At 34.9% G+C, this 23,290-nt stretch overlaps 1 protein-coding gene across 1 annotated transcript; it reads right to left on the bottom strand.

The window, feature by feature from the left end:
- Positions 1–260: 260 nt before the first annotated feature.
- LOC117107170 (ubiquitin conjugation factor E4 B-like) lies at positions 261–22,672 on the bottom strand. Its single transcript, XM_033248762.1, has 27 exons — positions 22,494–22,672; positions 21,779–21,920; positions 21,166–21,304; positions 19,749–19,966; positions 19,079–19,211; positions 18,033–18,150; positions 15,529–15,629; positions 15,278–15,392; positions 14,834–14,917; positions 14,594–14,650; positions 12,815–12,931; positions 11,849–11,947; positions 11,550–11,663; positions 10,875–10,964; positions 10,528–10,633; positions 9,713–9,945; positions 9,220–9,347; positions 8,997–9,095; positions 7,237–7,354; positions 6,543–6,660; positions 5,895–6,021; positions 3,636–3,780; positions 3,159–3,293; positions 2,230–2,421; positions 1,934–2,108; positions 905–1,038; positions 261–431 (listed from the first exon to the last, which is right to left on the bottom strand). The coding sequence occupies exons 1-27, from the start codon at positions 22,515–22,517 to the stop codon at positions 261–263; spliced, it is 3,432 nt and encodes a 1,143-aa protein (XP_033104653.1). The 5' UTR covers positions 22,518–22,672.
- Between the last annotated feature and the right edge of the window lie 618 nt (positions 22,673–23,290).

Genomic DNA, 23,290 nt, shown 5'->3' with positions numbered 1-23,290 from the left:
AAAAAAAATTCATCATACTCAGTTTTACCATATCTACTACTAATACTAGTGATAGTATATATACATACTTCTACTCCCACCCTTGGACCTTGATTATATAAATATACTTAAACATTTTTAGCATGCAAATGCATGGGTAATACTTTCAGAATGGTGGCTATGGAGAAAAGGTATTTAATTTGATACTTCAGTAAAAGTGGTATTTGATTGCAAAACATCATCAGTACCATCTGCATTTTATGATCCTTATTATTTTCATGTTAGTCATCCTCCCCATAGTAATTTTCCTCATCCCAATAATCATCCCAATAATCTATCATCATCTGTATCACTACCACATCATCACCATTGCCACCTCCATCACACCCATCATCATCAACACCATCTTCATCAATCACCACCACAACCATCATCACTCTTATCTTCCTCCTCTTCATTATAATTATCATCACCACCAACATCATCATTGTCTTCAACATCATCATCATCTTCATCATCTCATATTTACTGGATAATCATCATCTCAAAATTACAATCATAATCATCATAATACGTTCTTGCTTTTAATCCAGTCCTCAATTCTATCCTTTAGGTCTGTAGCTGAAAGAAAAAAGAAACAAAGAATAAATTAGATTTCTTTGATGGATCTTACAGTGCAAAAACAATAGTGGATTGTTTGTGGTATCACATATTTATATTTGATGATGTTTTTTGATTCCTAAATGTTGAAAAAATTAATGCCAAAGAGAACAGCAACATGGGAGCACAGCCGGTGGAGGGTTTCAGGAGAGGTTTTCCCCCTTCCAAAATTAAGAATTAAAAAAAAATATAATAAGCTGCTGAAGACTCATACAGGGATCTTTACCTAAGAAAGTTATCCTTACCTTACCTCTGTCTCTTATACACATCTAGATGTGTATAAATTGAAAGGATCCGTCTGGGAGTTTAGAAGGTGGCGCTCTATTATTGGTCGGTCCATGATGGTCCCTGATGGTGGTAGTATAACAGGATCTTTCATTATGGTCATCATCAATGGGTCTGAAACATGAAACATAAATTAAAATTAAAAGCAAAAATCATCAATATCATATATTGGTAGCAGAGAATAGTTAGTGGGCAGCAGGCAGTGTTTTGAACTTCGATCCAACACACCAATCTAGTGGGCTTATTTGACTGTTTCATTTCGTTGACTATGATTTTTCGTTGAGTACTATTTTCATTCGACTGGTTCGTAAAATTGACTTCATTAATAACGAAAATTAACATAAACCAGAGTGCGTTAATCAGCGTTAAGTTATCTACGTGACCAAAACAAACATGGCCAATTGGTCAGTTTAATAACAAGACTTGCGTTAATATAATTTAGATTAAATTTCAGAAAATAAAAATTATAATATTTACCAACATGAAGTAAAAAAATAATTGTAGGCTAACAGAATTCAAAAACTGGATGAAAACATTTTTTTTACGAAAAATCCATACTGCCACAATCTGAAGCAGCCTTGATTACGCAGCGTGTATTGCGGTAACTATGCAGCCATTTTGTTTTGTCGAGTATTTACCAGTTTTCTATTTGACTGGTCGTCTTCGTTAAGTAAGATTTTACTACTGCGCAGGTGGGTGTGGTTTAACGAAGAATGACCAGTCAAATACAGCCAATGTCATTATTGAATTCATCTCTACTTCATTGATGGTACAAATAAAATTGAAAAATTGAAAACGTTATTCTACTCTGTCCTTTGAAAGACGGTGCAGTTTTTTATGCTTGCACAACAATCATCTAGCTGAAACACAAGGCGAGAAACGGATGGAATTGAACCGAGTACCAAAGGTTAACAATGATCTCCATGGTCCAGTGCACACACATTAGCTACCTCCAGTTTAGATGCCTGAGATAAGCTGCTCTTTAAAAACAAAACCCAATTAAACACACCTCTGAATTCATCTGGTGCATCTTCCGTATCAAGTTCCTTCTGTTTATTTTGGACCATAATGCTTTCGACTCGTTCAAGCATGTCACAGAAGCGTGACAACTCAGTTGACGTCATGATGTTATATTGGCGCATCTTTGTTATTGCATCATCAAACAATTCTTTTCTGTAGGAACGCTGCAATGCAAGTAAGCAGGAATAAAAAGTGTAAATGCATTTTAAAATCAAAATACTAATTATAAAGGAGGTAGATTTCTAGAGTGTTTTTTTTTTTCTGCTAAATTGTAGGGGTACTCACTTCATCAGCAGCAATGGCTGCAGCTAGCTCTTCGCTGTCTAGATGCAGGTAAATGCTGGCCAGTTGGCTAAGCATCTTGCGTGGTTCAAATCCATACTTTTCACGGTTCTCTACTTTTAGGTTTTTACATTTTGGCCCACATAATTGCTGGAGATTAAAGTTCAACATGGCTGCTAACCTAGCCACAAGCTCCTGGATGAAAACAAACCAGTTGAAGTATTAAAGCATTTTCTTAGAACTGGACACTGAGGAATTAACTGAAAACTATTTAATAAACCCCAGAAGGTAGTTTTTTATTTTTTATTGTATCGTTGTTCCCCTTGAGTTTAATCTGGTCAAGTACACTCTTTTTCTCTTGGATGTGCACTTTTTAAATATAATTAATGCTTATTGGGCAAGAGTAAGGGATTGCTTAGTGGCATATTTATAGCTAGACAAAAAGAAAAACAACCCTGTGGAGATGGCCTCGTAATAGGCAATTGTAAACTCATGTAAATTCATATAAATGCAGGTAAACTCAAAATCAAGTCGGGTAAATTTGGTAAAACTCATACAATTGTAGATTAGATTAAGATTAGATTAGATTAAATATATGGGTAAGCTTTATGTATTTAGCATTTTAGACTACATATTTTAAACTCTTGAAAAGCTTGTTTGAGTGAGCGAAGTGTGTTACCTTACCTCTACCAATGTTAAATTTCATTAGCCAGTCACTACTGTTCCAATTTAGGATCTTATCCAAATTTTCTTGGAGTTCATCTACATCTTCTTGGTTATTTACAAGATCTTAGCATCATCAGCATACAGTTCAATTGAGGATGAGGGATGTTTTATTATCATTATTAAAAAGTATAAATAAAGTAGATCTTAGCACTGACCCTTGAGGGACACCGCTATTTACTTGGGGGTCAAATAGGTTTACAACTTACAGGTCTTAAGAATGGAGTCTTGATGTCACGAGTGAGGTAGTGGAACATCTCAAGCATTTCGTTGGCAAGTGTTAGGTAGGACCGACATTGTCTCTCATCCGTCTCCAGCTGCTTCAACCTTCTTTGCTGCTCTTCCTGTAGCAAAAATATAAAAAAATATTTTAAAATATTAATTACAATATTATTAATACTGAATTAATACCACATTTAATTAAATTTAATTTCAATTTCACAAACTATCTATCTACAGTATATTAGTTGACAGTTAATCACTCATAACTATTTATATAGAGAACTGATAAACTGTGAATTATAAATGGAACAGTTCAACTTTGCATTTTGATAACAAAAAAGCTACAGCCATTCCACTTAATATAAATATGAAACAGTCCATCACTTATCTCACAGTATCAACCAATCACTCTCATAGTTGTGTACAATTTATGGTAGTGAAGAATCAAGAGTACTGTTGTTTACCTCTGATTGGCTATTCCAAGCCTCTTTGTCTTTCGTCGCTTCCTGTATTTCATGGATTCTTTTCAAGCAGTCAAGGCTCTCATCCAATAAGAATGTGGTGTCATTCATTAGCATGTTAACAAACCGCACAAAGTCTTTACCCTCACTGGAAAAAAATCTTTTTTATAACAAAAAATACAGGTCTCCCTCTAATTAAAAACCCCTCCAATTAAAGACCACCTCTAATTAAAAACCACTTTCTGTGGCCCCATTTGAATTCCTATCTTTTAACATTAGCTGTTCCCTCCAATTAAAGACTCCCTCTATTTAGAGACCAAAGACCATGGTTTTTGTGGATTCAAATGAAAATGTTCCCTCCAATTAAAGACCATTATAAAATAAATTAAAATAGTGATGTTGATCTTATTTTTTCTATAATAAATTTTGTTATAGGGCCTAAAACATAAACATATTAGCCAGTGCACATCATAAGATGATGTTTTGTGTATACTGAGTTATGATAATGTTAGTGGTGATAGTAATACTTTAATGGAAAATTGCTTAAAACAAATCCAGGAATTGATGTCTGGATTTCAAAGAAATCCTTTATTAAGAATAAATAACAGCATGCAGTAACTTTACATCCATTATAAACATTTAATTTATTATTTCTTAATTATTACTAAAAATCGGTCGGAGATAGCAATGGTTCTCTTATTTGGTTGATTATCGGATTAACAAGATAAGAAATGCATCGCAACCGCATTTTGACTCCACAAAACGGCTGCGTATTTGTTAACAAGAAACCTGAATAAGACGTAAAAATTACCCAGAATGCAATTTAATATGACAAAAAATACAAAACAATGATTTTTCCTATCCAAATAAAATTTCATGTCCTTATTTAAATAAAACAAAGGTTGAAATTTTGTTCTAACTTAACAAAAGAGAATAATAATTTTGTTGTGCTGGGAAACTTTTGGTTTACTGATTCCTCCTAAAAACAAAATTACAATATTGCAAGTCTAATATCTAGATTTAAGTATCAGAACGAGTGCAGGGCGTCGGGCTGCGTCGGCCGACGCTGTCTGAGTTGGCCTTTAAAGACCACCTCTAATTAAAAACCACTTTTCTGTGGCCCCCATTTGAATTCCTATCTTTTAACATTAGCTGTTCCCTCCAATTAAAGACTCCCTCTATTTAGAGACCAAAGACCATGGTTTTTGTGGATTCAAATGAAAATGTTCCCTCCAATTAAAGACCATCATAAAATAAATTAAAATAGTGATGTTAATTTTATTTTTTCTATAATAAATTTTGTTATAGGGCCTAAAACATAAACATATTAGCCAGTGCACATCATAAGATGATGTGTATATTGAGTAATGATAATGTTAGTGGTGATAGTAATATTTTAATGGAAAATTGCTTAAAACAAAACCAGGAATTGATGTCTGGATTTCAAAGAAATCCTTTATTAAGAATAAATAACAGCATGCAGTAACTTTACATCCATTATAAACATTTAATTTATTATTTCTTAATTATTACTAAAAATCGGTCGGAGATAGCAATGGTTCTCTTATTTGGTTGATTATCGGATTAACAAGATAAGAAATGCATCGCAACCGCATTTTGACTCCACAAAACGGCTGCGTATTTGTTAACAAGAAACCTGAATAAGACGTAAAAATTACCCAGAATGCAATTTAATATGACAAAAAATACAAAACAATGATTTTTCCTATCCAAATAAAATTTCATGTCCTTATTTAAATAAAACAAAGGTTGAAATTTTGTTCTAACTTAACAAAAGAGAATAATAATTTTGTTGTGCTGGGAAACTTTTGGTTTACTGATTCCTCCTAAAAACAAAATTACAATATTGCAAGTCTAATATCTAGATTTAAGTATCAGAACGAGTGCAGGACTTGATGTGTGAATACCCAGAAATGGTTTATTAAGAATCAAAACAGCATACAGTAACTGTAAATCCAAACGCGCTTGGAATAAATCTCTAAATGTTGATATTGAAGACCACTTTTAGTGCCGGTCTTTAATTAGAGGGATTCTAATTAGAGACCAAAACTGCTAAAGACCACCAAAACCCCGGTCCCAAAGGTGATCTTTAATTGGAGGGAGACCTATAATAACAACAATATAACAATAACAATAATATACATATATATGATTTCTGTTTTTCTATATAGCACACATCATCCTATATTCATAAAGACATATTGACCTTAGGTGAAAGTGCAAAAATATCATCAGACTGACCTGCTCTGTTGAACCATGACCTGTTTGTGAGATGGTATTTCCCACAATGATTTGAATATGATGCTGATATGATAACGTATACTAAATTTATCATAAAACTCGCTGCTAGCACCTGTGGTTTCAATATCTAGAAATAAGAGGAAATTAAATTGGATGGTAAATCAGTTTGAGCTTAGTAACTGTATACAGTATTGAAGCTAGAATTATTTCTGTCTTTGTCACTACGATGTGTATAATACGTAGTAAACCCAGAAGATGTACAGTACAATGTATTCTGTTTGTGATAATATTTCTTTAACAATGGTGCTGACTGTTATGCAAACAATACCTATTAATTGGGATTTACATTTAGTGTTTTTATGTATTTCTAAAGTGAAATAATTTTGTAATTAAAGAAAGCAGCAAGCCATATTTCCGGCCCAGGGGATGAAATTTACTATGATGAATGTACTAAAATGGAGGAAAAAATTAAAATATAGTCAAATTTAAGCCTGAGAGTGTTATTTCCGGCCATCTAAAGGTGCCATAATCATAAATTTTCTTTCCTCTGCCACAACCATGGTGGGGCTTAGGTGGATGGACCTCTATCTGTGAAAGTCCCTCCCTGGGTCCCCTCTATTCCAAATTCCTGGATCTGCCAGTCCTTACCGGTAAAGAAGTTCATAAGAGCCGGTACCAAGTGTCTGGATGACATCGGATGCAATGTTATGTCTTCAAATACCTGCTTTGTTTTCTCTTGTATTGCTGGATTCAAAACAAAGAGAACCTGTGCAGAAAACAGACATATTTATTTATTAACTCATGCTAATAACTGTATTTTAATAGTAAATTTTTTTTTGTAAATTCATAAGCAAATTAAGCTCTGTATGTCATGTATGTTTCTTGATGTGAATAAAGTATACCAAAATGTATATCATTATAATGTATTACTAAACACAGCACTTTACTTCCAAAATATCAATTATGAATATTTAGAGGGAGATTACACACTAAACACTACCAATCATTCTCTTAAATGACCTTATCAATCTAAGTGAACTATGTCTGCTATCATTCTACCACCAAGATTGATCAGCTTGAAGATATCTTCCAACACTGCACCCTAACTAAATAATCTTGCATAAGTGAAGGAAGAGGTCAAATTATGAAGGTAGGCCTACTATATATAATTATGTTCGACATGCTAGGAAAAATAATTTCATTATCGTAAATGCTTGAATAAACCATTATTCAAGCACTTACGGTAAGATATGCAAAGGGAACAAATTATACCAGTAGGTATTTACAAAATAGATTACAATCATGGGAGAAAAGTTGAATAAAAGTCACAAGATGTACTTACCTCAATAAGCTTAGCTACTAAATAAGGATTGTGAATGTAATTTGCGGAGCTAACAAACACCACCAGGAACGTGATCACTGTTGGTAGGCATGTGTCTTGCAATATGTTAGGTGAAAACCTGTAAAAATGTACAACGAAAATGAAAAATGTTTAAGCCGTAAGGCAACATTTAAATTTGTTTTGAAACTGGTGATTCTCTACAACCATCAATAACTGAAACTCTATAATAATAAGCATGTAATATAAGAAATGTTTCATGTTTTTGAGTGCACACTGAATTACTTGCTGTAAACAAATTAATTATAATAATAATATAATACAGTCAAACTTGCCTAAGTCGAATCTAAAGTGCAACTGAAATATAGTTTGACTTAAATTAAATTCGACTGAAGCAAAGTCAAATTTTATTCGAGTTATATCACAATATCAACTTGACTTGGAGAGTTAGGCCTTACGAAGACCGAAACAAATTAACACGCACTGATAGTAAACGCACGATGTTGACCCCACATTTGGCCTAGAACTGTAGAAGTAAAGGCCTAGGCTACCTAAACTTACCTTGAAAGCAGTATTCTTCTGAGTAGCAATACATTACATTAATTCTTCAATTATTACAGTATATTTAAATATTTTGTTAACTGCTTTTATGCCATTCTTTTGAATACAGTATAAAGAGGAAACAGTCAATACTTAAATTAAAGCTTAATTATATTTATATTTGATAAACTAACATTTAATAACTGATTTTTGCATGGCCATCAGCCAACACGCTTTAAATATGATAAATTCGGTTGGAAAATCCCAAAGACCAAACCAATACGTACTAGGTGAAAGTCTATTATATATATAATTCAACACATGTATTAATCGTAAGTAAACCAGATGTGCATACTCCGCCACAAAATGGACCGTTCAAAAATCGCCTACTACACATGCACATGCTTGCTTCTCGTTGCATCGCGAGGAATGCAGGTGATGATCTGCAGATAGTTTGTATGCAACGAAGATCGGGATGAAGATATAACTAGCATAGGCCTATTTGGTTTTTATGATGAGTTATTCCCTATACATAAATTCCATAAGACATTTATTTTACAATTACTGTACGTATTTTACAATTACTGCATGTATCTTACAATACAATTAAATTTACTGTATTAAAAAACAGCGCTTAAACATTAATCGCTGGTTGACTTTACCACATGTCTGAACAATAGTGAGGAATGTGAGTTAAGTTGCATGTAAAATAAACTACACAAAGTACCGCTATGCAATGTAAACACGAGTCACTTGTTGGGCTTACTTAATAGCGTGTGAATTTCTGCATTGCCAAATGTATAAGTCACTTGTTGACGTTCACAGCGATGTTGGTAAAGCAGCGACAGCTTAAAATAATTGAAGTTTTACGTCAAGATTTTGGCTTGACTTACGGACTAACAATTAATGGAAAACAGATCAATTTGGCATGTAAAATATGTTCGACTTTCGTTTTATTCGACTTAAATTTTATTCGAGTTAGAGCAAATATGAACTATTAACTATTAACCATGAAGTGACATGGAAATAATTTCGACTTTGACAATATTTCAACTTAAGGTGAGTTTAAATGTAATATAGAGATTTATACCTCGCCTTTGCCAAGGAATACAAGGCGCTGGCGATGTTATTAAAATCAACCAGTCAGTGACCATTTCTTTGATCGTCATTGTCCTTGCTGTCCTCATCATCCTTAGTAATATTATAATAACTGTATAACTTACTGTACAATAAATAGAATAAATTCTGCTATATCCTCCATGTACCATTCTGGCAACGAGGCAAACTCCATAGCAACTTCAGTTGGTAGAGGTAGAGATATACTGGCAACAAAAGAAGGTTAAAAGTTAATACAATGTTAATAGGTTAACAAATGCCTGTCTAATTTTTTCTTCCTGTATTGAAGGTAAGCACTTGTTTGTAAAAAACGTAATAAAGAAAACTAACCTTTGACCTTTAACTTTGACAAGGTTCAGAACCATTTGCATAACTTGACCATAGAATCTATAACTCCCTCTTAACACTGCCTCGTCAAGAAGGCCCCCATCAGCACATGCTTTTGCTTGAACTAATTTCTGAAATGCAAAAAATAATATAATAACAAAATTTGTCGTTTTGTAATCTTTCATACATGAGGAAAGTAAATTGTTCATAGCTTTGGATGACAAAATGAATTTTTATATATTTTAGAGTGTAGCTTAGCTGTAATGTCTAAACCAGTGGTAGCCACTGGTGTGAACATTCAATCTTTACATAACATTGGTCACCAGTTCAATCCCTATTTTTGTTTCAGCTACAGGGCTGAAATGCAAGTTTCAATAGTACACCATTATGTTTAAGCTGTAAATTCACTGTGCAATATGACCTATGAGCACTAAAGAACGCAGTACACTATTTAAAAAAGAGTAGGGAAATATCTCGCAGTGTAATGCCAATTTACCTTGAACTGTGCTTTGTATTTTTCCAGAAGCAGTTTCTTGCGTGCTTCACTCGGTGTTCCCTTCCATTGGGACTCTGTAGATTGTATCTCTTCCGTCAATCGGCTCACTTCCCTAATGGCACGTAATCGTTTAGAGTAGAAACGGCAAGTAGGTAGAAGTGCCAGATGGTGGCATAGGAGCGTCAAAAAGTAGCATTCTGTACTGAACTTGGGTTCCTCCCACGTTGATGGGTCTGTTGAAAAATCAATATGCATTCATTAGTTCATCAACATGTTACTCCCGTTAGGCACTGTCCAGATTGTCAAACTGGTGTACGCCCATATATAATCATAATGTGCCTATATATAGTCATGATGTGATGTCATCATGACCATATTTAGGCATGTAATATGTCAAATAATATTTGATAGGTTGGACAGGGCTTTACTCTTTTTGTAGTTACTTATCAAGACTCAAATATGAAATAGTATTTTGTTTTTTAACTGGTGTTTAACATTCATTCTGAAACTTCACTTCAACTTTGGAGTGGAGTTGAATAGCTCAGTGGTTAAGATGCTTGCCTGCAATCCCTGGGTCCTGGGTTCAATTCCTGTTACAGCAGGATTTTTTTCTCACGACTAAAAACAACTCCACTCCCTAAGTCTCATAAAGAGACTTCACTGATAAAAGCATCACATTATTCCATTTATTTAAAAGGGCCCCAGAATATCAGCCGACCTTCTAGGATACACTGGAAGCATCACCGTCTATAAATATGGTTAAAAACATAGCATTAGCATTCCATTTGTGTTTACTAAATTGGAAATTGACCTACCAATTTTCTGCGCCCATTCAATTGCTTCCTGTGTTGAGGCCCGCATACGGGTTTCTTGGGAGATATCAATACGTGATTTTGGATGAAAAGGATACATAACATTCACCTGTAATAAACAAATATGATTAATTAACACACTGAGCGTGCAATTAACATGTTTGAGAACATTTTCGTTGCTTCTACTATCAAAAATACTATACAATATAAAATTATAATACATACATGGCTAGATGGTTACACAAAATAAGGTGACAAATATGACAATGGCTTGGTAGCATTTGACGGTGTAGGGTAGAAAAGGCTTAAAGTGGCAATTGGCATAGCGTAGTTCAATTTTGTTGCATTACCTTTTCAAGTTGTATCTTAACGCTGAGCTGCTGTAAAACTACGAGAACATTTAACATGTACCCATCGCCAGCTAACAATGCTGCTTCTGCCTGTTGAATACAAGATTTTACAAAGCTTAATTTAATGATAAAGTAAATACCTTATATATTCGAATAAGCACCCCACTTTGAATAAACACCCCCTCTAGAGCCTCATTTGGAATAAACGGCTCCCTTGAATAAATGTCCTGGGTGTTTATTACATTCCTCTTATAAACGCCCCCCTAAATTACTGTAAACAAATCTAAAGGAAGAAACGTAATTCTCAACACATTCTATTAATGTTCTACTCCTGTAGAATGTAGAATGGTTTTCTAACCTGGTTGGGATCATTAATTCTAAATGATCACGCAGTCACATTTTGATGGTAATTATGTGTGGTAGTTCCACATTCACAGTGAAATTAAGGGACATTTATTTGAGTACATATTTATCCATTTTACACCCAAAAAAAAAAACATAAACGCCTCCTATGAATAAAATTAAACGCCTCCTCAAAAACCCTTCTCAACAATAAATGCCCCAACAAATAAATATGGTAATAAAATAATCAGGCATGAAAATAATGGTGAATAATTATTTATGTAAGTATCACACATCAAACAAAGGAGATAGTAAAAGTCTGTTCGTCCTCACCTGCATCTGGGCACGTTTCTGGTTACGTTGAAGAATAGTTGCCAGGTACACTAACGTTTTCTCGCGCGTTTCTGCATTTACTAACATTGTGTGAGCTATTGTGTACAGTTCCACCTTCAAGAGAAATTAGTACATCAATCATTAAAGACGTATTCAATAAAAGATGGTGAATCTAACATAAAAATGGTAACATTATGGCACTATGATCCAACACATTTTGTTTACATTTGTTCATAAATATACCTTTACATTACCAAAAATATCATATTTTTTTCAGTTACTTGAGTCTGTTTACTTACCCTGACATTTGACAAGATATGCCTAAGTGTCTGGTGTGTGAGTCTGGTGCCCTCATGTGTTAAGTTGGGTCCAGAGTAGTACTTGTCAACAACTTTGGTCTGAAAATCAGTAATAACAATCATTTCAGAATGTGATCGAATCAATTCCACAAACTAACGGAAGTTTCTACAATTACTAAGTTTCTATATGATGATAATTGATAATGACTGTGATGATAATCACCATAACAATGACAGAGGCATATGATGACAATGACGGTAGTCAAGAAATGCTAATTAACAATAGGAGTTGAAGGGGATGATGAATACAATGGTGATAATTGTCATGATTATAACCTAGATAGTGATGAAGGTGCTGAAGATGATGATGAAAATAATGAATAAAAGATGATGACAACAATAATCAAGATAAATGATGATCAAAATAATTTGATGATCAAGAGAAATTTTATCTAGAAACTGTTAAGAGAAATGATAATGAATATAATAGTGACAACTGTAATTATGATACTGATGAAGTCGATGACAATGATGTGACGATGAACACAATGATAACAAAGATAATGATCATCCTGATGTTCAGTTTCAGTTTATTATATTTACATCAAAATCGCTGTCAAGGGTGAATTACACAATATTTAGGTAAAATTGTATATTAAAACATCAAAACATCAATCAAAAGATAAAAGTAACATTAAAATACATTAAAATTTGGAACATTAGAAATTCACAAAAGATAAAAAAAAAACCATTATATTATACGCAATTAAATCAATTATATTTATTAATTATTGTATCATTATTATATTATTAATTATTGTATTATTATTATTATTATTATTATTATTATTATTACTGTTGCAATTGTTACAATGTGAAAGATAATGAAGATGACATTAATGATGATACTGATAACTATATCATTATGATGATAATGATAGTAAAAACTTAAATACTACTACTTACATTATCCTCAGCAAAAACAGACAATGAGAAGAAAGCACCTAAAAATGAAAGCTTTTCAATTTCTCTTCCAACAGCCGCCGTGATTGGTGGAGACATCCAGTTGTCCAACTCAACCACCTATATTAACAGTTAATAATTAAGAATCAGGAAAATTTTACTGTTTCTGTATTTAATAATATAGTCTAATTAAAGAAATAAATTTAAAAAAATAAATAAATTTAACCAATTTTTATAATCGCTCTACACAAGTATCTGAGCGCTTCACATTTCTTTTTGTTTTAGGTCCAAGACCAAGGCTATACCAAACAGCGAACTTAATCACTTTTCTAAGTGGCAATCCCTTCACAAGGCAAAACGTAAACACAAGATGCCCTACATACACTCATTATCCCTAAGTCTCATTATGAGGCTTAGGGAGTGGAGTTCAATCAATCAATCAATCAATCACTAAAATGCATTTATATAGCACTTGCATCCATTAATAATGTTCAAAGGTGCTCAACTAAGTTAAATTTGAAATGATTCCATGTAAAGGTAGGCTTTCAGACATTTTTTTTTTAAATGTTGAGGCTTTGTGAAGTTGTTTTTGGTTGTAAGGAAGGGGGTGGGGGGGGGCAGAGGCCCCCCCCCCCCCCCCGGACACACTGTCATGGAATTTACAGCAAGGTCATCAGGGAAAAATCAAATCTCGAGTTCCGAAAGTCCAATTCAAGCATGCCTTACTAAGCCTGTCTCTTATACACATCTAGATGTGTATAAGAGACAGCTTCCAACAGCCGCCGTGATTGGTGGAGACATCCAGTTGTCCAACTCAACCACCTATATTAACAGTTAATAATTAAGAATCAGGAAAATTTTACTGTTTCTGTATTTAATAATATAGTCTAATTAAAGAAATAAATTTTAAAAAATAAATAAATAAATTTAACCAATTTTTATAATCGCTCTACACAAGTATCTGAGCGCTTCACATTTCTTTTTGTTTTAGGTCCAAGACCAAGGCTATACCAAACAGCGAACTTAATCACTTTTCTAAGTGGCAATCCCTTCACAAGGCAAAACGTAAACACAAGATGCCCTACATACACTCATTATCCCTAAGTCTCATTAAGAGGCTTAGGGAGTGGAGTTCAATTAATCAATCATTAAAATGCATTTATATAGCACTTGCATCCATTAATAATGTTCAAAGGTGCTCAACTAAGTTAAATTTGAAATGATTCCAAGTAAAGGTAGGCTTTCAGACATTTTTTTTTTAAATGTTGAGGCTTTGTGAAGTTGTTTTTGGTTGTAAGGAAAAACCATGTTATACCCTAACAGGAATTGAATCCAGGACCCTGGGATTAGAAGGCAAGCATCTAACCACCAAGCTATTCAACTCTACTCCACATTCTTATACCAGTCACTGGATCGAAACCTGAGGAACACATACTCAGCTTCCTGGGGGAATCCAAAATCCAAAATTTGTTACATGAAATCAATCAGCTAAATGAGAGTGGAGTTGAATAGCTCAGTGGTTAAGATGCTTGCCTTCTGATCCCAGTGTCCTGGGTTCAATTCCTGTCACAGCAGGACTTTTTCTCACGACCAAAACAACTCCACTCCCTAAGCCTCAAAAAGACACTTAGTTTATAAAGCATCATTCCATCCTGTAAGTGGCAAGTGTACTCGCTGTTGGATGTGAAGGAAATAAAAAAAAACACTGCTGCAGTTTTATATTTAATACTATAGTGGTAATCAGCAGCAGTAGTAGTAACTGACCTTGCTACAATAACTTACCAGGTTACAAATGGGTCTTTTATTGCCACATTTGATAGTCACCAGCTCACTCAATGCCTATCAAAGAAATAAACAAACACAATGATAGTTTAAGAACCAGCTTGTAATATTTTATCAAATTATTTTAATCCTGTTTTATCAAAATCAAACATAATGTATTATGTCACCAAAATTGACAGTATTATCATTATTAACTGAATAACAACTCATCAGTGTTTGTGTTTGGATTTATCTACTTACTTTCAGGGGTAAAAGGAAATTTTCAGAGTCCAAACCACAAATCTGAGCTGCTTGCATCAACCCAATTAAAATTGGCTTCATTACCTGTTAAAAGAATGGAACTATACACTATATAAAAACAATAGAAAATGCAATATTTATAATTAATTTAAAACAATTTAAACTCAATGGTAATAAAACATCAAAAATTATTTTAATAATACTAATAGTGTAAATAATCAACTGGTAATCATGACTTGCCAAGTTATTAGGCTATATATTTTGTTTTCGCGCATCCAAAATTGATAATGAGTGCCGTAAGCAGCAACAAATTGAAATGCATAATTACGGTAGTTTATGGATTGTGTTCATGGTAATCACAAATGGACAGGAAGGCAGCATTATTCTTCACCACTACCCATCACACTACAGCTAAACTACTAATAACAGAAATTAATAACTAACACTTTTAAAGGTGTCCTTATCTTGGTACGTCGACTGGATTAATTCCTGAAGAAATGAGCGTGGGATTTTCGCATATAACATGAATGGTACCAGACGAGATATGTGAGATGGCACTCTGAAAAAAAAACCAAAAAAAAAAAACCATAATTACATTTTAAGAGAGAAGGTAAATAATAACAACTATGCCGTCTAACAATGCAGAGTGTGGCACACTAGACTATAAGATTTTGTAATCATTAAATGTATCTTACCTTGGTCTTGTAATAGTTCCTTGTAGCACCAGAATACAGTGTCGCACACACTGATGTCTGACATTTGACAATAGTTCACTAACTGGGGGTTGTGTTGCTTTCTGAGAAGATATAAAAAAAAAGCAATTTATGAGTAAACTATCAATTACATGAAGTCTACAAGGTGAGTATAATAATCAGAAGAGGGGTTAGCAGGGAGTCTGGGAGGGCAGAGGAGGGGGGAGGCCCCCCCCCCCCCCGGACACACTGTCATGGAATTTACAGCAAGGTCATCAGGGAAAAATCAAATCTCGAGTTCCGAAAGTCCAATTCAAGCATGCCTTACTAAGCTGTGAAATTTAAGGCATTAAAAACTTTTTAGTTCGAGCAGTGCTACCGTATGTGCGAGATGCTGTATACTATTGTGATTGTATGGGTTGCAGTGAGGGTACTAGCTTTTCCCCGACAGGGGGCTGGTACCTCCGACAAGGGGTTAGTACCTCCACAGGGGACTCTTAACTTGCATGGTTTTCTATCGAGTCATCCTATGGTTGACACTACCGTCCATGAGCGCATTGGCAGAGACAGATCTAGAGGACTCCAGTCAACACTTGATATGGCGGTTGATTGGACTGTTGATAATCATATGGTTATCAATACCAATAAAACTGTTGAAATGCTAATTTTAGGTCTTAATATTTCAAGTGGATACCATGATTTCCGCAAAGGTAATACTAGATTGTATTACCTTAAACGATTGCGCAGATCTGGCCTATGTGTCCCGGGTATGTTTTGCTATTATAATGCTGTTATACGTCCCATTTTAGAATATGCAACTCCAGTTTGGGGAAATTGTATCACTGAAACACAGAGTAAACAGCCTAACAAAGCCAAAGTATGGCTTTAGGGGTTATTTTACCAGGTGTTAGCAACGAATTTGCAAGGTCTTTCTTAAATATCCCTTTACTGTCAGAGAGGCGCACCCAGATGTGCAGGGACTATTTCCAGAAGCTCAAATCCTCAACGTATAGGCTAAATCATCTTTTGTCTAAAGCTAGGGAGGCACATTACAACCTAAGGTACTAACATGAATTTTCTCTCCCTAGAATAAAAACCGAGCGTTCAAAGAATTTCATAACAAATGCTGGTTTATTCAAAAACTGGTAAATTGTCCCTGTACAACTGGGCCCTCCTCTCTGACGAGGTCTTTTTTAGATGAGTTATTCTTTTTATTTTTCATTAGCCAGTTTTTGGTTGGTTTTAGGTGTCGATCCGAGTTGTCTTATTGATTTTTTTTTTTACCCTGTTGCAATAATCTTTTAACTTTAATTGTAAATATAATATCATATAAATTTTTAACTAATTAGTGAATTATTTGTTTTTGTAGTTGAATTCATAACTTAATTTTTCCTAATTAAATTGACTAATTGTAGATTTATTCTTTTTTTTTTTATGTGTTTGTGTTGTGTTTGTGATGTATTTTTAATATTTTTCTCCTCTTTTGTTAAACTTCAATTTTGATTTGACTTTGATGTCAATTTGACACTATGATGTCAATGAGAGATTGCAATAATTTCGTATTTTTCATATCCTTTTCAAATAAAGAATCCCATAATTAACACAACGCTTTTTTATTTAAAAAAAAAATCCCCAACAAATTTAATTTTTCCCTGACTGGAGGAAGAGTCCATACTAGGTGTGGATCCCTTGTCGGGGAGCTTGGACCCCTTGTCGGGGAATTCCTGGCACGGCCCGATAATAATTTAACATACATTACATTGGATAGTGTAAGTGTTAGGAGAGATGAATAATTATTTTATTAAATTCCAGAAACAAAAAAAGCAGAAAGTAATCACCACTTGAGAGCTTGTGAACAAGTATAGACACAGACAAAATCTAAAAGTAATGATGGAAATGATGAAATGGATGATGAAGATGAAGATGAAAGATGTGGTTGATGAGGTAATTAGAAAAAGGTGGATGAGCAGGTTAAGGGTCATACCAAATGGGATGAGAATGATGAGATCACCTACCACAAGGTGTGTCAACCCAGTTATCATTGTCTTCATCTCTTTTATCAACAAATATTAATTTTTTTTGTGTAATTTGCAGTATCCTCATGAATGTCAGTAAATTAAAAAAAACAGCAAAGAAAGCATTGATTATAAGGAAAAAGAACATAAATGAGGCTTGTCTTGCCATCCTAAGACCAGAATGTCGCTAAATATAAAACTGAGTACGGTATTTAGCATAAAAATATGGCAGCATTGTACACTGCTGTACAGGGAAGCCGTATTACTTTTACTCATAACTTTGGCAAAAGTAATTTGATTGCAGTAGATGACCTTTTGTTAAGAATTTTAAAACATGGAGAATATGAATATATTAAAAAGTAGATTTTCTTGCTTTGGTCACTAATGTTGGATTTAGCATGACAAGCCCCAAAAATTCAACATTAACTGAATTCAACATATAAAGAGATCCTGTATTACTGTGAGTGATAAGGAAGTGAGAGTGTTCCATACCTTGCCCAAGGTCCTTTCTTCAACGTTGATCAAATTGAAAGTTTCTAAGAGGTAGGTGATGATCTGAGATTCCCTGCCTTGTGACATCTGCAGGGTCTCCTCAGGAATTGCAGTGAACCTGAATATCAAAAAGAATCAGAAATATCCTTTTATAATTAAATAAATAAATATACAGTTCATAGGTTTCTATTAAAAATATATCATAGCATGAATAGTGAATTGAGATACTATGGTATATAAATGTTATTAAATAAATACAAAGACACTACTAATACAGTGTTTGCATTGAATTAATTTTGAAAAAGTCAAAAGGTAAACCTTCCTTGGTCAAATCTTGCACTTGTATTTAAATACATTATGCAGTATGTTTCAAGATTTTGTGCCATGCATGGTCAGTCCATTTATGGATTCATTATGCAGAAAGGTCAGCATTGCACGTGGTATTAGCATGCACGAGAAATATTTAACCGAGTCAAGCTGTTCGCATTCAATTGAACTTTTTAACTAAGAAATAACAACCTGGTGATTGGTCATGAAATCAAAATATACTTGATTTATAACTTTTAATAATTAAGCAATTAGAATAGTACCAAATACTCAGTACGTTTCCAAATACCAAGTGATTCGGGTGGGGATCGAACCCATGAACTCCAGATAAATAGCTTGGCGCCATAATCACTAGACTACTGAGCTTGCGCTTAGTGACTAATGAAGAATCCGATCCCTAAGTAGCAGCGGGTACTGCAAATGCTATTACGATGTGATTTTGCGTCACTAAATTATTCGGGACAGTAATACGTCGGGTAGGGCAAAACATCACTCCTATGATATTTCCTGGCGCAAACTCACATCGTAAAACTTTATGTTAACAAAACATTTCTTACTTCTAAAGTTTAGCCAATTTTCTACAAATGTGCTAATGTTCAGCTCAAATTTCCATCTTTCTGTTGTGTGTGTGACAGAAGAAAGTCTTAAATACATGACTAGTTTAAGGTTCTGTGATACAAAAGAATACTGATGTAGAAAGAATATCTACTACAACATACCCTGGAGGTACTGTATCATAATTCTTGCTAAGTATTTGTGTGAGTTTACTTTCGTTCTCTTTGTCACCAGATGCGTGTGACACAAGGACCTCCATCAATATCTGACTGATCAAGTCTTCAAAACTCTGGTAGACTGCAAAGACAAGAAAACATATTAATTTGATTTTCGCATTGTGCCAAGTTGGATGGCCAAGTAGTTAAGGCAGGGGGCGCCGCAACCTACAGCTACAATATCGGCGCTGGTTCGAATGGCACACTCGCCTATGGTTTTGGTGGTGGAACAAGTTTTCTCAGATAAGGAATATAAACCGAAGCCCCAGTGTACATAATGGCGTGTGTGCACTATAAAGAACCCAGTACATCTTTCGAGACAAGTAGGGGTTACCCTGGTGTACTGGTTCATACAGCTCCTGCTGTGGACAGACAAGACCGGTTTACCAGGTAGTCAGACGCTTAGGGGAGAAGAAAGTTACTGTGCGAGCTAGTCCACACCTCGAGCGCTTTGATACTTCGGTATAAAGCGCTATATAAATCCAACCACATCACATTACATTAAAACTGAATGACAGCTAAGTTGATTTTTAACCTCTTTTCAGTAAACATTTCCCTTACTTAAACACTGCAGTTCCCAAATATGGTGAGTACTGTATAATATTATTGGAAGACATACATTGGATGGGATCTGCTTGATAGTCAGCGGAAAGCTCCTGCAGGAAGAAAGTGCCCTCCTGCGGCTCTTTGTAGGACACCCGGAAGATTCGGCAGATGATTGATATCATGTTCTCTTGCGAAGTTGTGGAGAGTTCTTTTGACATCTTTTCTTTCTTTTCAAGTTCTTCCATCTCTGGGTTCTCAATACCTGAATCGACATCCATCTGAGAAAAGCTCCTGAAATATACAAGTAAACGATATCAATGTATTTGACAGTTTTGAGGAAAAGTTAATCTCCTTTGAACACAAAACTATGCAAACATTTTGGGTGTGCTTAAGACTAGAAAATACAAACAATAACAGGGGTCCCAAGTCCACCGAAACTCGCGGGAGACTCCCGGAAATTAGGACAGCCACCCGCACTCCCGCAAGCAAGCTATGATCTCCTGGAAATTAACCCATACCCTGCAATTTCATAATATTTGCATGTTTTCCCTGCTTTATTATTAATTGTCTTACGGAAGTCATTGCCAATGTGTATCGCAATGTGCAGCAAAATAAAATTAAATGTTATGAAAGCTCATTAACTAGATCAGAAGAGGGAAGTCCCTGCTGCCACCCCCACCCCAAAATTTTTTTTTTTTTTTAAATGGAGGGAAAAAGAAAATCATATTCAAATTTACAGTCTGAAAGTGCTATTTACGGCCATCTAGAGGTGGCATAATAATAAATTTTCTTCTTGTACCTCAGCCCAACCATGGTGGGGTTGAGGTGGTATAAACCCTACATCTGTGAAAGCCCCTCTCTGCTCCCCTATTGCGAATTCTTGGATCCATCAATGCAGATGTCCCGAGTTGGGTGTAGTCGGGAGTTGCTCAAAATATATCCAGGGGGCGAAGAACCTCAAAGTTTGACAATTTTCTATTAAAATGTAGAAAATACCGTACATATAATTTATTTCTCTCCGACGAACTGTGGTTTTCTCCCGACGAGGTAAGGGGAAGCTCTCCCTGACGGGGCCCTCCCAACCCCTGCTCCCGGAACTGACTTCTTCCTACTTGGGATTACTGCCTTAATGAGACTGTAGGGCTAGCTGCAGCTAAGATAGATTTGTTTAGCCTGACCTCACAAAATCAAGCCTAGAGGTATAGGATTTCTGCCTGAAAATGTACAGTATAAGTTTGGAAGTAGGCTTATACATAAAGCTAAGTAGCATGTAGCTTGCAAAATATCATAGCAATTTATGTCAACTTACACCAGGGCTGAATGTAACCCAAGTACTACTACAGTAATATTTCAACTTCTAACCATGGTAAACACAACCTTGCAACCATTATTTTTTTGTCTCTGTGAGGAAATCCAGAGACACTGTGTAGCGGACAAGACATGCACACACATCTAAATCATTTAGTACACACACACAACACAATACTGACCCTTCATCTGCAGGTTGTGAATCAACTTCCATGCTCTGTGGGAGAGAATCACCTTGAGAACCCAGACCGCTATCTAGGCTCTGCAACAGTTGAGAGCCTAGGCCACTATCCAGGCTCTGCATTGCACAGTCAGGCTCATCTGAAACAGTTTGAAAAGAAATTGTTACTGTATGTTACTAATACCGAATTCATATGATTCAAAAACTTTACTACGAGGAGGAACTTTAAATCCCTGTGGCCCCTTTGCATATCTTTACTCTCTGTCTATGAATGAACCTTCTTGCTAAGCCCTGCCAATTTGATATTGTTGTTAAGGTACCACAAAATGACAGTGTAAGAACATACGCAAATATGTATGTTTGTAGGACAACATGATTCTAAATTTACAGGAGAGGGGTCAGTTTAAGGGGTAATTATGCTTGCTTGAGGAATGCAGGAGACTGAACCACTTTTCAGGTAGGGAGGCCTCCGTAACTTGCAGGAGACTGTATTGGGATTCCTACAATTATAATTGTAGAAGAAGCATGAGTAATGTCGATACATTTTTATGTACAGTAGAAGAATGATGGCAGTTAAGCATATGCTTCAACTTATCCAAAGCAATGGTAGGTACCTTCTAGATTTGTTGGTGTTTGTGATGTTTCACCTTTCCTACTCGTAACTGGAGTGTCTTGTTCGACTGCTGGTTTTGACTCTTTCACTGGGGTTGAATTGCTTACACCTCCTTCTAGTCTTGCGAGTCTTCTACGTCTCACCTAAAATCAAAACCTCAATTGGTTACGCTTTTCAATATTCAAGCTTTACAAATAGTAGTATATAGGCACATGCCTATCTAGGCCCGATTAAGATATAGAACCTAGGCCGTAGAGAGAGGTCCATAGGCCTAGGTAAGTAGACCTACCCTCTCTAGGGCCTAGGCCTATTTCATTTTCAAACTAACGCCTGCAGTAGTAGGCCTAACTTAGGCCCGGGAATTAATGTGTAAAATTATGTGACAAAAATGCCTACAAAAACAACTACAAATTAACAATATATATTTCCTCTACCAATAGACAGCGTGTATTTTCATTTGGCAAACCGCGCCAACAAATATTCCTTAAAAATATATAAATTAATTCGATTAGTCGTGGCTTATCTGCCTACCTAGCCTAGCCCTCACTCGCTACGCTCCACCCTAGCCTAGCACTAACCAACGACAGGCTGACGGCTAACTTTTCTTCCGTGTAGCAGAATGGTTACGTGTTGTGTTGTCTAGGCTAGGCTTAGAAATGAATGGAAACAAAAGAACTCGATTAAAACATTAAATAAAAACACTTATTAACAAATACCTCGTCCGGAGTTAGCTCACTCATCACGGTTCCTTGTGGGCTTCTTTATTGGCAATTTTTAATCGATAAACTTGTATATTATGAAGAAATTTAAAAACAAAAAGACGGTTTGATTGCTTACACGCAAGTAGCCATAATTGATGATGTCATTGTGCTGTTGCGTGATGCTCTGTCTCGAATGATCAGCTGGTAGAGCATGGGTACGGTAGAGCAAAGAGTAAACAAAGACAATAGGTTGTCGGCTACCCTTACAGTAGAAGTTAATCGGATCGCAGAATGACTAAACATTCTGTGACTTAATATCCCAAATCATTTTTTGTCTTTTCAAGCAGTTACAACAATTGTTAAAAAAACAACCGTATAGACATTATAATTATCGCAATGTATTAATTTTGTTATTTTTTTGTTTTGACTCAATATGGAAAGGTAAAGCAAGGAGGTAACAGTATTATAGTAATATTTTTATCCATTTAATATCTTCTTGGTCTATTAACACATACAAAATAATCAAACACTACATAACAAAAACTATAATACAAATTCTAATTTTCAGTCTAAGTAATACTTTATTTCTCAATGAATAAGATAATTTGAATGCGCAAAAATATAGCAATACAGTACATTATTCTAGATTCATTCACAAAATTTAAATATCAAAAGTTCTCTATATGCAACCTATTTACTTCCAACATTGTATAAAATTTGTAAAAAACTGGTTACCATTAACATTACAATAAATACACAATATAACAGATATTAATTCAAGCACCATAATACACTGAGTACAACTGGAAACA

This window comes from Anneissia japonica, unplaced genomic scaffold (genome assembly GCF_011630105.1).
Source record: "Anneissia japonica isolate Jap-2015-1 unplaced genomic scaffold, ASM1163010v1 scaffold287864_len1152817_cov193, whole genome shotgun sequence".
Classification (NCBI taxonomy): domain Eukaryota; kingdom Metazoa; phylum Echinodermata; class Crinoidea; order Comatulida; family Comatulidae; genus Anneissia; species Anneissia japonica.
Note: the sequence above shows the minus strand (reverse complement) of the source record. Positions and strands in the feature narration are given on the sequence as shown.

Bases quoted from the DNA above. Each gene is read 5' to 3' on its own strand.
- LOC117107170 (XM_033248762.1), bottom strand. From the start codon at position 22,517: ATGAGTGAGCTAACTCCGGACGAG. The intron at 3,781-5,894 runs GTCAGTCTGATG...ATTTTTTTCCAG, and splicing joins GTCATGGTTCAACAGAGCAG to TGAGGGTAAAGACTTTGTGC. The intron at 1,039-1,933 runs GTGTGTTTAATT...TTCATGTTTCAG, and splicing joins TGCACCAGATGAATTCAGAG to ACCCATTGATGATGACCATA.